Source organism: Carassius auratus, chromosome 13 (assembly GCF_003368295.1).
Source record: "Carassius auratus strain Wakin chromosome 13, ASM336829v1, whole genome shotgun sequence".
NCBI classification, from domain to species: Eukaryota; Metazoa; Chordata; class Actinopteri; order Cypriniformes; family Cyprinidae; genus Carassius; species Carassius auratus.
Window position 1 is genome coordinate 2326266 of NC_039255.1, and position 15573 is coordinate 2341838.

Genomic DNA, 15573 nt, shown 5'->3' on the forward strand with positions numbered 1-15573 from the left:
CGTCAGCATCATCTTCACACCTGCTGGTGACATCAGCATCATCTACACACCTGCTAGTGACGTCAGCATCATCTACACACCTGCTGGTGACATCAGCATCATCTACACACCTGCTGGTGACATCAGCATCATCTACACACCTGCTGGTGACATCAGCATCATCTACACACCTGCTAGTGACATCAGCATCATCTACACACCTGCTAGTGACATCAGCATCATCTACACACCTGCTAGTGACATCAGCATCGTCTACACACCTGCTAGTGACATCAGCATCGTCTACACACCTGCTAGTGACATCAGCATCATCTACACACCTGCTAGTGACATCAACATCATCTACACACCTGCTAGTGACATCAGCATCATCTACACACCTGCTAGTGACATCAACATCATCTACACACCTGCTAGTGACACCATGCTTCTCTTCACCTGCTAGTAACTTGTCTGCTTTGTGATAAGCAAATTTTATAAAAAATTTAACTCTTTACTTTTACTTGTGATCTGCAATATCGTTTCAGATTCTGAACACATCAGAAATCACCAACCCCTCCTGACATATCTTTCCAGTTTGGGGTAGGTATGTTGCAACAATATAACATAAATAACAATAAAATATAATTAATTGAAGCATGACTTATTGGGGGTAACTGTTTTTTCTTGTAATAGAACACTATAGAACTACATTCACTATAGAACAGGAACATCATTTGTTGGTAAATTTTTCATGCCTATTTTCTTCCTAGAAAAAAATGAATGTATATGCCAAAGTAGAATTCAACAACTTTAGCCGTGATCTCTGTGATCAGCTCATCATCTCTCCATACCCTCTCCACATGGAAGTCATCTCTTGTACTTGTCACAAGATCACACCAGGTTAACTAAGCCAGTAACCATCAGCTGACCGTGGAATGCCAATTGTGTGTTTCTTTCTCAGTTTTTCATGGTCCCCAATAAACTCAACGTGGGATGCCTCTCCGATTTCTTTCACATCAGGGCACTTAACCTCTACCAGGACACAGAGAGGTTCTTCATTTGGGTGTTTTGATGTTTCGATGTTTTAATCCCAGAATGTTTAATACTGATATTTGCATTGATAAAAGAAAGCGCTTTAAGAGGTGAAATTAAAAACACCAATATCTAGACAATCATGAATTGTAACATCACTTCCTTTAATGTTTTTACTATACAGTTCTTTACTATACAGAATCTTTTATTTTAGCTATTGGTTTAGTTTATTTTAGTTGTTAGTCAGTCTGTTTGCATGCAGCATCTGCAAGCACTTCTCCAATACTACATACCTCTGTTATCTGGGTTTTGTTTTTAATTTGTATCTTAAGTTGTAGCTACTTTCTTAAAAAGATTGCATTTACAGTTGCCCCCTAAAAGTATTAAAGACACTTAAACTATTAAAATCGTATTGCATTATATGCAAAATATCAAACCAAGAAGCATCTGTAAGCAAGTGATGCTGGAGCTTTACTCAGAACTTACTGCATTTTTCTCTTTAAATTATTTTGCATTTATTTTTAAAGCATTTATTTTCAAAGCAATGAAGCTAAAAACATTTTTTCAATAAAAAAAATAGGTGAAAAAAAAACACATTTTTACTTAGTTTTATATATATATATTCTGTTTTACCAGGAATTGTATGATATATGTTTTTGTATTTCAGTATTGGATGTTGAGATTAAATTATCATAAAAATAAAGTAGCATTGCATCACTTGCTCTGCAGTGAATGGGTGCCGTCAGAATGAGAGCAGATAAAAACATCACAATAATCCACAGCACTCCAGTCCATCAGTGAACATCTGGAGAAGACAAAAGATGAAACACATCCAGCATTAAGATGTTTATAACTAAAATAATCCATAAAAACACTTCCTCCAGTGAAAAGTGTTCTGGTCTGAATCAGGAGAGAAATCTGCACTGTTTAAACAGCTCTCAACAAAGATTTGTTTGGATTTTGACGACAGGAGATGCACTTTTTCACTGGAGGAAGTGTTATTGTTTATAATAAACTCTATGTGTTTGAGTTAAAAACATCTTAATGCTGGATGTGTTTCATCTTTTGTCTTCTCCAGATGTTCACTGATGGACTGGAGCGCTGTGGATTACTTGTGAGACTCTCATTCTGACGGCACCCATCCGCTGCAGAGCAAGTGATGCAATCCTACATTTCTCCAAATTTGGTAAAGAAACAAACTCATCCTAATCCGGGATGACTTGAGGGCGAGCACATTTCCAGCAAACTATTCCTTAATCCAGACTGTCGTAGGTGCTTCACAAAGGTGTCACCCTTCTCCTGATAGCATTCTCACCGACCAATGAGGAGCGATCGTTCCCTGGCACACGCTTCAAACCCTCCACCTCTCTCAAATAACCTGCCAGCGACCCACTGACACGTGTTTCTGCTTCACTGGCAGGCAGTCACTTGTGTAGCTAAACTTCAAGGTTAACTTTGCTCAAAACTAGGAAGTGTTCTGGCAGCTGCGCTGGATTTAAGTGGTTAATAAGCAGGTGCTGGAGACCTAGACGTTGTGGACATTCACACAAGTCAAAGGTAAAGCACCTTGTTGACTAATGACTTACAATGCTTACACACTTTTTCTCTTATCTTTGGAATAAAATTGCATCCAGCTCTGTATATGTCTGTCCAGACGGACTCGGTTTCTATTTGAGCTTGGTATGTCAGTAAATCATGTACATAATAAAGATGCATGAACTCTTATGGTTAAAAAGTTAACTGAGCATTCTGCTTTTGCAAAAGTGCTTGTAATGAGTAATATTTTTGTAGTGCTCCTGTAAAGTGAGCTGTGCTATAATTAGCAGTGACGAGGGACTGGAGTGTGTTTAATGCACACAACAGCTGTCTGCTGGAAGGGCATCGCTGCTGCGGTTAATTGCTGTGATTTGAGTGTCAGTAGCATCTGCAGGCGTATCCTCTTTCTGGATTTAAGAACAACAGCGGGCCAATGGTAAAGCCTTTCTCAAGATTAAAAAGTGTTGGTATTAGGCTCTAAATATTAAAGGAATTGTGTTTGCAGTGGAACAAAAACCTTTAAATGATCTAAAGCAAACGCTTAAAATGTGCACTGAAAAGAAGGTGTAGGATTTCAATTAAATTTGCTAGTATATTTCACATAATTACAAAGAAACACAATGAATTAAATGTGATTTTATTAAGTGAGTTTATACCAATTTTAGTGAGTTTTATTGATTGTGTTTTTTAACGTCTATAAATTTTTTAATTAACCTTTATTTCAGTTTTAGTTATTTTAGTACATTAAATTAAAATGAGAAATATTGCCTTTACAATAGACTGAAATACATTTTTTATATATTTATTTTTATTTATTTTTTAAAGTAACTTAATTGTTTTTTATGGTTTTAATTTTACTTTTACTTTTACAACTTCAAAAGTGTAGATGCATTTTTATTCATTTAATGAAAATGGCATTTGCTTTTCATTTTTTTCTTTTTCTTTTCATTTTTTTTTCATAGAAAACTTTTAAATATCAGGAAATGTTATAATTATTATTTCCAGGCCTGAATTAATAAAATTTTACAGTAAATGTGATGTTTTTCACTTGTGCTCAGCTCCCAGTTTTTATTAGGTGCTTTTTGTGAGTGCAATCTAGTTAGAAATGATTATTAAAACTCCATATCTAGTTACCAAAACAGGAAAAGATATGAATTGTTCTAAATATAAGGCTCTAAATATTTAACTACTGATCATGTTTTAAGAGGAATTCTGTTTGAATAAAATCTGAAAAAAAATGGCTTTTATTCTGCATTTTTTTGGAATGCTCAAGTTTAATAGAAATATTTTTAAAAACCTGGAAAAATGTCAGAAAATGTTATCCGGGGTAAATGGTATTTATACATATTATAAGAACAAATCATATAATATCTCAACTCTGATTGCAGTATAAATTAAATATCATATTTTGAATTATGTATCCACACAATTAATTAAAAAAATAGGCGTGTTATATATGCAGAAAAATAATGCTAATTTGGTTAAAGCTGCTCTCTTTTTTTAGAAAATTAGAAATTACAGTGGTTAAGCAGAAAGCACTCTAAAAAAAAAAAAAAAACCCAAGTTTAATATTATTGTCTTAATGTTCTTAATCTTTGTGTTTTTGTCTCCAGCAGCAGCATGCAGGAGAACAGCGTGGATCAGCCCACGTCTTTATCGCAGCTTCTGCATGAGAGTTACCTGGCCGAGGCCCGAGCTCATCACAGACACGGTGAATCCGGCAGCGTAGATGCTCCTCGCCAGCTGCTCTACGGGACGCTCAAGGAGAAAGCAGACGGTGGGGAAGTGGATCCACAGTTCCCAGACCTGTCTGCCTTCCTGAGCCAGGAGGAACTGGACAAGAGCGTTGATCTGGCCTGCAAAGCAATCAGCAGTGATCCTCCAGAACGTGAGGAGAGATCTAACGCATCTCCATCAGAGAGCCGCTCTAATGTTCCTTCCAACAAACCCTCTCCACAAACAGAGGTCATTTCGGAAAGACACACAGTCCAGACTCCCGTTCAAGATTCGATCAAGAACGTCAGACGTGTTAGGGAACCTGCGGCGGATTTCAAAAGACCTCAGAGAAACGCTCCATACGGCTTGGAGACCCAATCCAAGAAGGAGTTCCTCAACAAAGCAGCTGACTTTATAGAAGAGCTTTCGTCTCTGTTTAAAGCCAGCAGCTCCAAGCGAATTCGGCCTCGTACCTGCAAAACCCACCGGAGCCGATGCCAGAACAAAACCCAACCTGATGCCACTCCATTCTCCATTAATGCAGAAGATCGAGAAAGACCTATTCTGCTCAACCAACAGATGGAGGAGCCAGTGGAGAACAGTGGAGTCACGGAGGAGCCGTATGAGGCAGAGGAGCCTCGGGAGCCGGAGCCGGAGCCGGTGTGTGAGGAACCGGTTCTGATTCAGCCTGAGAGCTTGGATGAACCCGTGTGTGAACCGCCACACTTTATACAGAAACTCAAAAGCAGGGAGGTTCCTGAGGGCAGTAAAGTCCAGTTGGATTGTATCGTCAGAGGACTGCCTGCTCCTGAAGTTCGGTGAGTTTGAACTACTTTTATTGATGCATATTATTAGTGCATTATTATTACTATTGATGCATATTATTAGTGCATTATTGATGCATATTATTAGTGCATTATTGATGCATATTATTAGTGCATTATTATTACTATTGATGCATATTATTAGTTCATTATGTAATGCATATTATTAGTGCATTATTATAACTATTGATGCATATTATTATAACTATTGATGCATATTATTAGTCCATTATTGATGCCTATTATTAGTGCATTATTATTACTATTGATGCATATTATTAGTGCATTATTATTACTATTGATGCATATTATTAGTATATTATTATTACTATTGATGCATATTATTAGTGCATTATTATTACTATTGATGCATATTATTAGTGCATTATTATTACTATTAATGAATATTATTAGTGCATTGTTATTACTATTGATGCATTTTATTAGTCCATTATTATTACTATTGATGCATATTATTAGTCCATTATTGATGCATATTATTAGTGCATTATTATTACTATTAATGCATATTATTAGTGCATTATTATAACTATTAATGCATATTATTAGTCCATTATTGATGCCTATTATTAGTGCATTATTATTACTATTGATGCATATTATTAGTGCATTATTATTACTATTGATGCATATTATTAGTCCATTATTGATGCATATTATTAGTGCATTATTATTACTATTGATGCATATTATTAGTATATTATTATTACTATTGATGCATATTATTAGTCCATTATTGATGCATATTATTAGTGCATTATTATTACTATTGATGCATATTATTAGTGCATTATTATTACTATTGATGCACATTATTAGTATATTATTATTACTATTGATGCATATTATTAGTCCATTATTATTACTATTGATGCATATTATTAGTGCATTATTATTACTATTAATGAATATTATTAGTGCATTATTATTACTATTGATGCATATTATTAGTCCATTATTATTACTATTGATGCATATTATTAGCCCATTAATGATGCATATTATAAGTGCATTATTATTATTACTATTGATGTATATTATTAGTATATTATTACTACTATTAATGCATATTATTAGTGCATTATTATAACTACTGATGCATATTATTAGTGCATTATTATTACTATTGATGCATATTATTCGTGCATTATTATTTTTATTGATGTGTATTGTAGTCCATTATTATTTCTATTGATGCATATTATTCATGCATTATTATTTTTATTGATGTATATTTAGTCCATTATTATTACTATTGATGCATATTATTAATCTGATATTTTTACTATTGATGCATATTATTAATCTGTTATTATTACTATTGAAGCATATTAGAATTTTTATTTTAAAGTACATCATGTTTTATTAAATTAAGTTCCCTTGTACTTGAAACAAACTAGCATACTAATCACATGTAAAGTACATGATTATGATTATGATTTAGTTTAAGTAGTTAAGTAGTTTATATATATAAATATATATTAAGTACAATAAGTTCAAAAGTATGATACTTTTTCTCAAGGGATTTTTAACATACTAGCATCTTGGCAACAGGTTTTGCTAGCAAATGCATGCTAAAAATCTTCTTTCTCAAGCAATGGCTATGAACACAAAGACGTCTTGTGAAAGTTGACCGTATAACATGCAGTCTAAGCTCAGCCATTCTAATTTTGCAACATCAGAAATATGATGCTCTGAGAATGCAGTTGAAATTATCATCCTAGATCTTCAGTAGAGCACAGTTAGCCAAAGAGTAAGAGTAAACAAGATATTAAATGTGCAGAGGTTTGCAAATTATTCCACAATTTGCGCAGATATGATTATAGTTTAGCAGTGTTTACCTGGGGACAATTAATGTATTTTCTGTCTTAATTCATGAAAAATAAACCACACAAATGATTGTCACCCCCTTAGAGAAAAATCATACGTTGGTGGAATAAGATGGTGCAGTGTTATTTTACTATATTTATGTTCCATCATAGTATCTGTTCATATTTTGAATTAGTTTTATTTTTATTTTAGTTTGTTGTTGTAGTTGAGTTTTAGTTAATGTTGTTGATTAATAACAACACTGAGCTCATACTTCTTTTAAAAGTTGAATGAGTTGAATGACTTCTTTACTCTTTTGTAGTGAGTGTGTTTGTCATGTAACCGTGATAATGTTTGTGTTTACTAAAAGCTACTTGCAGAAGAGAATAAATCAAAAACGTTGAATATTGAGCTGGATGAACTTTAAAGAGTGATTGTTTTTCAGTCTCTCATAACTTGTAAGGCCTAAAGAGCTATATGACTTTATGTACATATTCTCTGTTCGTTTATGATTTAAAACTGACTAAATTAAGTTTGAGTAAACTATGAAGCTATTTCATCACTACTTCATATAAGTGGGTTGTGCTTTTATTTTTTGCATTTAATAACTCTGCAAAAATTGATTTTTAAAAAAAGTTTTTTCATTCAATAACTATAAATTGATCGTGCATTTAACATTTTTACATTTAATAAGTTCATATTAATCATGCATTTTACTTTTTTTGGTACTAACTTTGTATAAATTGATCATACATTTAAAAGTGTTGTTTGCATTTAATAACATTGTGTGGATTGATCATGCACTGATTGTTTTTGCATTTAATAACTTTTTGTATGAAGTGATCATGCATTTTACTTGTTTTACATTTAATAATATTTTATACATTGATCTTGCATGGAATGTTATTAAATTTAATAACTTCATATAAATTGATCATGCATTTAACGTGGAATAACTGATTGTGCATTTAACTTATTACATAAAAAACATACATTTATGCATTTTCTGTTAGCATAAATAATCTTGTAAAAATGGAAAAATGTATGTTAACACAGCGTTGACATAATCTTTAATTTTAAGCTATTAGACACTTGTTAAATGAATGTTATAATGAGTTAGGCTATATAAGAATTATTTAATCAAGATTTCCGTTGTTTAAGAAATTATGTTTTCTATACTTACACTCTCAGAAAAAAAGGTACAAAAGGCTGTCATTGGAGCAGTACCTTTTGAAAAGGCACACTTTTGTACCCAAAGAGTCCATATCAGTACCTTGAAGATACATTTAAGTACTTAAAGTGTACATATTAGTACCTAAAAGGGACAAAAGTGTACCTTTTGAAAAGATACCGCAGCTTTTGTACCTTTTTTTCTGAGAGTATAATTATGGTGTGTCATTGATGAAAGGTTAGTGTAACTTTACTCAACACAAACTTCCTTAACTGACAGGTCAAGGAAACCTGTGCTTTTCTGAGCGTGTCTATGTGACCTGCTTTGTGTTATGCGAGGTCAGCTGACCGAGACACTGTGATGTCAGAAACATTACATCATCCCTCCACTGACCCAAACTTACTTCACTTTTTAACATTGTATTTACAGCACGATGTGAGCATGTTCATCCGACTGTCTCTACAAATAATCACATGGCGATACTTTCTAGAACCATGTAGCTGAATAATTTTCTTTGCACTAACTTTTCCAAAATCTTAAATCTTTTTTAAGTTGTATATAAGGTAATGTAAAAAAAAAAATCCACATTTGAGTTTTTATACCATGCCTGTAAATGTCAAGTGTTCCTCTGTCAGAGACAAATGCCTGCTAAATATCTAACAGATCTATTAGCAGTGTTGGTGATTGTATGAGAGGCGCTCTATGTTTAGCTCATGTGTGTCGGTCAGGGATGCTGCCGTCCAGTTTTAACAGAGTCGAGAAGAAAAATAGCTTGAACAGGTGCAGATCTAGCTCTGGATGTCTTTCCCCCACAGTTCAGGCTTTCAAAGCAGAGTCTTTACTGGTGCATGGATCAGACCCAATGCATTCCAGCCATGTCTCGCCCATGAACCACAACTGGTCTCTTCAGATTTGCTTTAAGTTTCAGGAAGGGAATTTTAGGAAACAGAAGGAGTTGAAGTGAAATAACTGTTCGTAGGTAAGGCTGTTGGGTGAAGTGGATTCAAGAATATTATTTGAGTCCGTTGATTTATTACTGAATGAATGCTGTTGTACTTTGTAGTGTGTTTGATACAGAGGCCTGATCTTGGATGATTTGTGTGATTTACACATTGCATTGTTTTTGAATATCTTCTTTAACACGATATCTGTCAAAAATAACTTCTTTAATGCAATTGAAATTTGTTGAAATAAAAATGTGTCTGGTGTCATTCTTCCGTTTAGTGAATAATAATGTTGCTGTACGTCTCCATGTTGTTGGAAAGCTTTTCTCAATGGTGTTTACTGCTGGTATTATCTGTCGTTATTTTCTAATTCTGAAGTTTTCTGCGTGCTTTTGTTGTCAAACAATAATATGACCATTTTAAAGTAAATAGCGTTTGCCAAAAAGCTAGTTTTTAAAGAGTAACATTTTAACCATACATTTAATTTGTTTGCATAGTGTGAAAATTGCTGTTATTCAGCTAGTTTGAGATTTTATGCAATTTATGTCGGATTTAACATAAGTTTCATATTGACAAAATCTGCAAACACTCTTGTTTTTTGTGTGTTTTTTGTTCTTTGGCTCGTAGATGTGTGTTCCTGCTCAGGATGTAATATTCTGATTGTGTTTTCCAGGTGGTTTTGTGAGGGTAAAGAGCTGGAAAACAGTCCTGATATTCAGATCATCGCTAAAGGTGAGCGACACTCTCTGATCATAGCAGAGGCGTTTGAAGAAGACACGGGCAGATACTCCTGCTTTGCCTCCAACTTTTATGGCACAGACTCCACCTCGGCAGAAATCTACATCGAGGGTAAATAAAATAATTTTTGACCATTTAATATGAATGACTTATTGATTGCAGCTGCATATTGTATATTTTCCTGATCTTTTAGGAGGCTCTTCGTCAGATTCTGATGCAGAACAACATTTTCAAGCACAGTGAGTTTGTAGAAAAAAATCTGATGCACAAAATATTTTACATCTATGCTTTGTGTAATTCTGCATGCATGTTAAATGAAGGAATCTGTGCGTGTGTGTGTGTGTGTATATATATATTGACCCCCAGGGGTTGAAAACACATTCACAATTTTTGTTTTTGTCAGACTTCATAAAAGAAGTTCTCATCCCAAGCCTGCTGTGGTCTTGGTAGAACCCATCACATCTGCTGAAGAACCAACACCAACTATAACAAACACCTGCGCTGAAGCACGAACACCTTCTGATGCAGAAGCAGTGCCACTCACTGAGCTGATTGATCACCCAACCACTAAGCAGGAAGATACAGAACCTCTGAGTTTCAGTTCTGAAATACCTGTACTAGAACCAACCGTACCTTTATTAGAACCTCTAGCACCAATATCTGAGGTGGATTCCACTCCACCTGTTACTTCACTCACCATTGCACCACCATCACCTCCATCACCTCCATCCAGCCAAAGTGTCTCTGATATACTGCTAACATCTCACCAGAGCAATCCTGAGGTACAGAAACACACCAAATCCTCAGTTTTGATTATTCCCACTAATGGAAGTTTTGTTTTTTTACATTCCATGTGTTTTTTCCCTTCTAGAATCTAAATGGCAGCAGTGGTTATCTTCAAAGCTTTGATGTAAGGCCCATAATGGCAGCTCCTGTTTTTACAAAGGTAATGCAAACACGGCTTGTAATTCTAAATCTTGTAAGACATTGAGTGTCAATGACATACAGTATAAAAAAATGCTTGAGGAACAAAAAAAGTATTTTAGTATTTTGACATGTTTCAACTTTTGCATGCATGCCTGCCCAAATCCAAAGAGCTAAAACCTTAGTATGCAATTAGCATTTGTCAGTAAAACATGCAAATCCAGTGCAAGCTTTGTCTAGAAATATAGAGACTTGGTGGTGACCCTGTTTGACCAGTAAGAAACCGCCTAGCAAACTCTTCCAAAAATGGTACCTTTACGGATATAGCAGCTTGTCACTGGGGTGATACCCTCAAAGGGAAACAATTGTACCTAACGGATGCATGCTAGTACCATAAAAGAACATAATACTTACTACTTGTAGGGTACATATTACTACTACAGGATACTAATACCATTTAGGGGTAAATAAGGTAAAAAAAGATGTCCGTTTGAGGGCATTGCCCCAGTGACAAGCTGCTGTACCTCTAAAGGTATAATTTTGTGTGACAGTCTATAGAGTAGAAATGGCCTGGAAACCAAAAATTCTCATGGCAGTAGTTATAGTTTTTACTTGTTTCCCATTCCATTGTCATTGGACACCTTTGTCTCTTTTGGTGCAGACCCTCCAGGATGTCCTGGCTGTAGAGAGTCAGTTGGTAGTTCTGGAGTGCAGAGTCAAAGGCATTCCCTCCCCTAAAGTGGACTGGTACCGGGAAGGAACACTTATTGAAGATTCTCCAGACTTCAGGATCCTCCAGAAGAGTATGTATCATTTCAGTGCTCAGTGCATTTAGATATGTGGTTGGTTGAAAACTCCACCTCTACTGCTGAAAATGTTTCAGTTTGTAACTTGAAAGAAGAATTTTCAGTGTTTGACTTTTTCTTCTTAAAATCTGTTATCTGACAATCCACACATTCTGCTTTTTTCACGCCAGAACCAAGATCCATGGCTGAATCTGGTAGGTGGATTTGATTCCCACTGCTTTGTCAAGGTAATTATTTAATGATATTAACCACCTAAAAGTGCACCACTTCTCTGTTTGGTGTGGACATCAGAGGAGATATGTACTTTAGTTATTGCGGAGGTCTTTCCAGAGGATTCCGGAACATTTACATGTACAGCCAGCAATAAATATGGCACAATTTCCAGTACTGCAGCATTGAGAGTAAAAGGTAATTTTGTTTTTAATATCGTTGAATCTATTATTGGATTAGCTTCGCTTAAGACTTCTTAAACTCTTTAAGTTCATAATTAAATAAAACTGTATACATCACATCTCAAGACTAATTGTGAACAATATTTTGTCTATATCAATAGGAAAGAATAATAACAACACCAGCCTTAAAACAACAAGCACTTTAACAGTGGATTCCTCCCTCCAGAAGGTTTTGGGCTCAGAACTGATATCAGCAACTTTAAAGGGTAAACCAGATGTTCCTCTGGTAAACAACAAGCTTCACTCAAGTACAATTTGCCTTGAACCATTGAACTCTGGATTTAAGCATTCAGACCTTCAGGATTCTGGAATGCTTCGCTCAGATTCCCTAAATCCTAGGACCCTTCGCCACAACCTCACCACTAGCCTTCCCAGTCTAAACCCTCTCAGCATTGGAAAATACACCACAGAAACTTTCAGGACTAGTTTACCTCAGCTAGACCCTCTCAGCTTCAGTTCTTCTTCACTGAATGCAGACTCAAACGATAAGCCCCTTAGCTCTAGCACAACACACTTTGATTCAGGAGGGTCTGGTTTTAAGCCTTCCATAGAAGAGACCCAAAGTCCATCAAACGGATCAGCATCTGGCATCACTATGAGCTCCGATGCCTGGGTTGAACCATCACCATATGATTCAAAATCTACCCCCAACCCTTCTGTTACTAGTCTCCAACCAGTAAACTCCAGTAACCATCAAGAGCGAGCCCCTGTTAAACCCCTACCAGATCCCCCAACTTCTTGCCTCAAGACAAGACCTGAGGGTGTGTTAGGGAATCACAATGAATCCCGCTCTAGTTCTCGAGTTGGCCTCCGTGTAACCTTTAAACTCCCGGAGGATGAAGAAGAAGAAGAGGAAGGAATGTCATCCAAAGAGCCACCACCAGTGTTGGCTAAACCAAAATTGTAAGTAGCAACCTAAGAGTAGTGCAAGACAACTTGAGAGTAAAATTACATTTAGGACCTTCTGAAGTAGATCAAACATGTTTTTTTCTCCTTCTTTTGTCTTATCTTAGAGACCCAGTGCAGCTTCAGTTCCTCCACAACCAGGTGCTTTTGGAACAGCAGCAAGAATATGTTTCCCCAAGCCAAGATTCACCACATTTAGATGGAACAAGTTATGAGACAACACCTGTCAAGCCAACTCAACCTCCAGCAAATACTGTGCCATCACCATCCCAACCACCTCCTCTTGTAATGAACTCTGCTCCAATTCCAATGCCGATCCTTGATTCTCTCCCTCTACTTCCTGCAACACCTTCTCCCCTTTTAAAAACTGTACCTGTATCCCAACTGAGCATGCCTTTAACCAATCCCATGCCCTTGGCCCAAGGTACTCCCTCAACCACAACCTTAAACAACCACCCTCCAATACTTCAACCAAATCTGATTCCTACTACTTTAAGTACTTTTCCACCAGGTCTGGTTCCCTCTACCCTACCAACCCCAACGAATGTGATGCACACTCTTCCTCAGCTGAATATGGGGCCAATATCACCCAATATGGCTCCAGTCCCCCCTATGCCAAGTGTGATACCAACAATCCCAATAACTCAGCCCGGAGGAGCTCTCAACATGCCTATCCCTCCAAATATGGGACCTTCTGCACCTTTTTCTCAACTTATCATGGCTCCAACAACCCAACCACCTAACCATGTGGCCAACATGCCACCCATTACTCCTTCCACTCATATTTCACAAATAAACATGAACCCAACCTTGCAGATGAACTCCGTTCCCATTGGTGACACGAGTGTTGCCAGAACACAGGCATCGATGATACCTGATGCATTAGCATTGAGCAACACTGCACCAAAGATAAACACCACCTCAAATTCTAATCCCAGCATTGCTCCACAAGACACATATTCTCAAACTGTGTCTTCTCCCTCATTGAGTAAAATCACCTCACCTCATCTGGTGAGAAATCAACCTGCACCCATAACGAGTCCAATGTCTCCACCTCCGTTGCAAGACACTCAGCCCCCACATCCTGGGATTATTCCAGTCTCCACCCAAAGCTTCAGCTACACAAGGCCAAAGGAATTCATCGCTGCCCAGATGATTGCTCCTATCAGGAGTCCTTCCCCCACCGAGTCTCCTGTACCAATGCTCCACGAGTTAGCTGCACAGATATTCCCAAAGTCGACACGGGAGCTCATGTCGCCCGTCAACCAGTTATCTCCATCCCCAAGAAAGTTCCCAACAAGAGTTCTGGAGTGTCCAAGCAGCCCACCATATGTGTCCTCACCACCTCTAGTGCCTCCTGCTCTGGGGAATTCAGTGTTTTCTTTTAGACCTCAGTCACCCCTACAAGCTTCTTCACCAACGTCTAGCAGCTCCACCCCTAGCCCCATCCAAAATCCAGTGGCCTTCCTAAGTTCAGTCCTTCCTTCACTTCCAACATCTCCTCCGACCAATGCCATGGGGTTGCCTAAGAGGGCCCCACCTGGGTAAGCGAACACAAAACATTTGATCATAACAGATGTTACTCCCCTCGAGTTGAATTAAAGGCTCAGGTCGTTCTTGGTTTTAACAGACATTTATTTGGACACGAGTCTTCAACATGTCTTGTACATGCTAGTCTTTTAGCCTTTTTTATGTCCCAACAATGCCGTCAGAACTATGAAAGAAAATACACAAACTTAAATTAACCCTCTAAAAGAGATGTTTTACACATAATAATAAACAAAAAAATACATACAAACGAATAAATAAAGTGCACATTTCCACCAGCAAGTAAATACACTTAATTGGCTAATTATACATTAACACACGATCACGTAACAAACGTTCACATATGGAAGCCAGTTAAGACGATAAAACACATACCTCATTGGCCTCTCTGACTCAAGAGGAATAAACTTGGAGGGTTACAGCTTCTTTTAAACAAAAACTTGATATCTCTTCTTAGCACCACATATGCTTAACTCTTACAGACATGGGTTACTAGTACGGCACCTCGTGCAGCTCTTCTTACAGGTAGTGCACCGGAAACTATTCTGATAGCAACATTTAAATAATTCCCAAGCGGAACAAAAGAATAAAAAATAAGTGGATTCCCCCTTTTCTAAGGTTTTAGCTGAATAATATGAAATTGACATGTATTAACAAAAATATATTACTTATCTATTCTAATGATTATTCTGAACATTTTAACTATTAATTGACCTTTTAAATGTAAAGTGCATGTAATGAATGAAATATATGAGAAGTTGCATCTGACGGCAGCTACACTCCCACCAAATCACTTGTGATTTCCAAAATGAGCTGTACTAATCTGCTTCCAGTAATGTGACAGTCTTGTGAATTGGTCTTATTAGATGAACTGGTTTACTCAGTCTTTTCCCATGGTCATCTAATGTTGAGTCGCTGATTAGCAGCTGCACTTTTCGTACGCATCCATCTTGACTTGGGTACACGGCAGTAACTTTAGCCAGCTTCCAATCATTTCTGGGTGTTGTATCATCTTGTATGATCACTATGTCATTGACTTTTGCATTTCTGTTTGTCTTGTGCCACTTTTGTCTTTGTTGTAGGCTCAACAGATATTCTTTCTTCCACCTTTGCCAAAATTCGTTTGCCAAGTACTGCACTCTACGCCATCTTTTACGAAGGTAA

At 36.7% G+C, this 15573-nt stretch overlaps 1 protein-coding gene across 1 annotated transcript in view; it reads left to right on the plus strand.

Annotated features, from left to right (window-relative positions):
- Positions 1-2264: 2264 nt before the first annotated feature.
- Positions 2265-15573, plus strand: part of LOC113112346 (myopalladin-like) — a 34742-nt gene continuing 21433 nt past the window's right edge. Inside the window, exons 1-11 of the mRNA XM_026277815.1 lie at positions 2265-2571; positions 4164-5084; positions 9709-9884; positions 9967-10012; positions 10177-10555; positions 10645-10719; positions 11359-11500; positions 11674-11697; positions 11795-11911; positions 12057-12858; positions 12969-14405. Of these exons, the coding sequence (XP_026133600.1) occupies positions 4171-5084; positions 9709-9884; positions 9967-10012; positions 10177-10555; positions 10645-10719; positions 11359-11500; positions 11674-11697; positions 11795-11911; positions 12057-12858; positions 12969-14405 (4112 nt within the window). The 5' untranslated portion in view covers positions 2265-2571; positions 4164-4170. The remainder of the gene's footprint in view (positions 2572-4163; positions 5085-9708; positions 9885-9966; positions 10013-10176; positions 10556-10644; positions 10720-11358; positions 11501-11673; positions 11698-11794; positions 11912-12056; positions 12859-12968; positions 14406-15573) is intronic.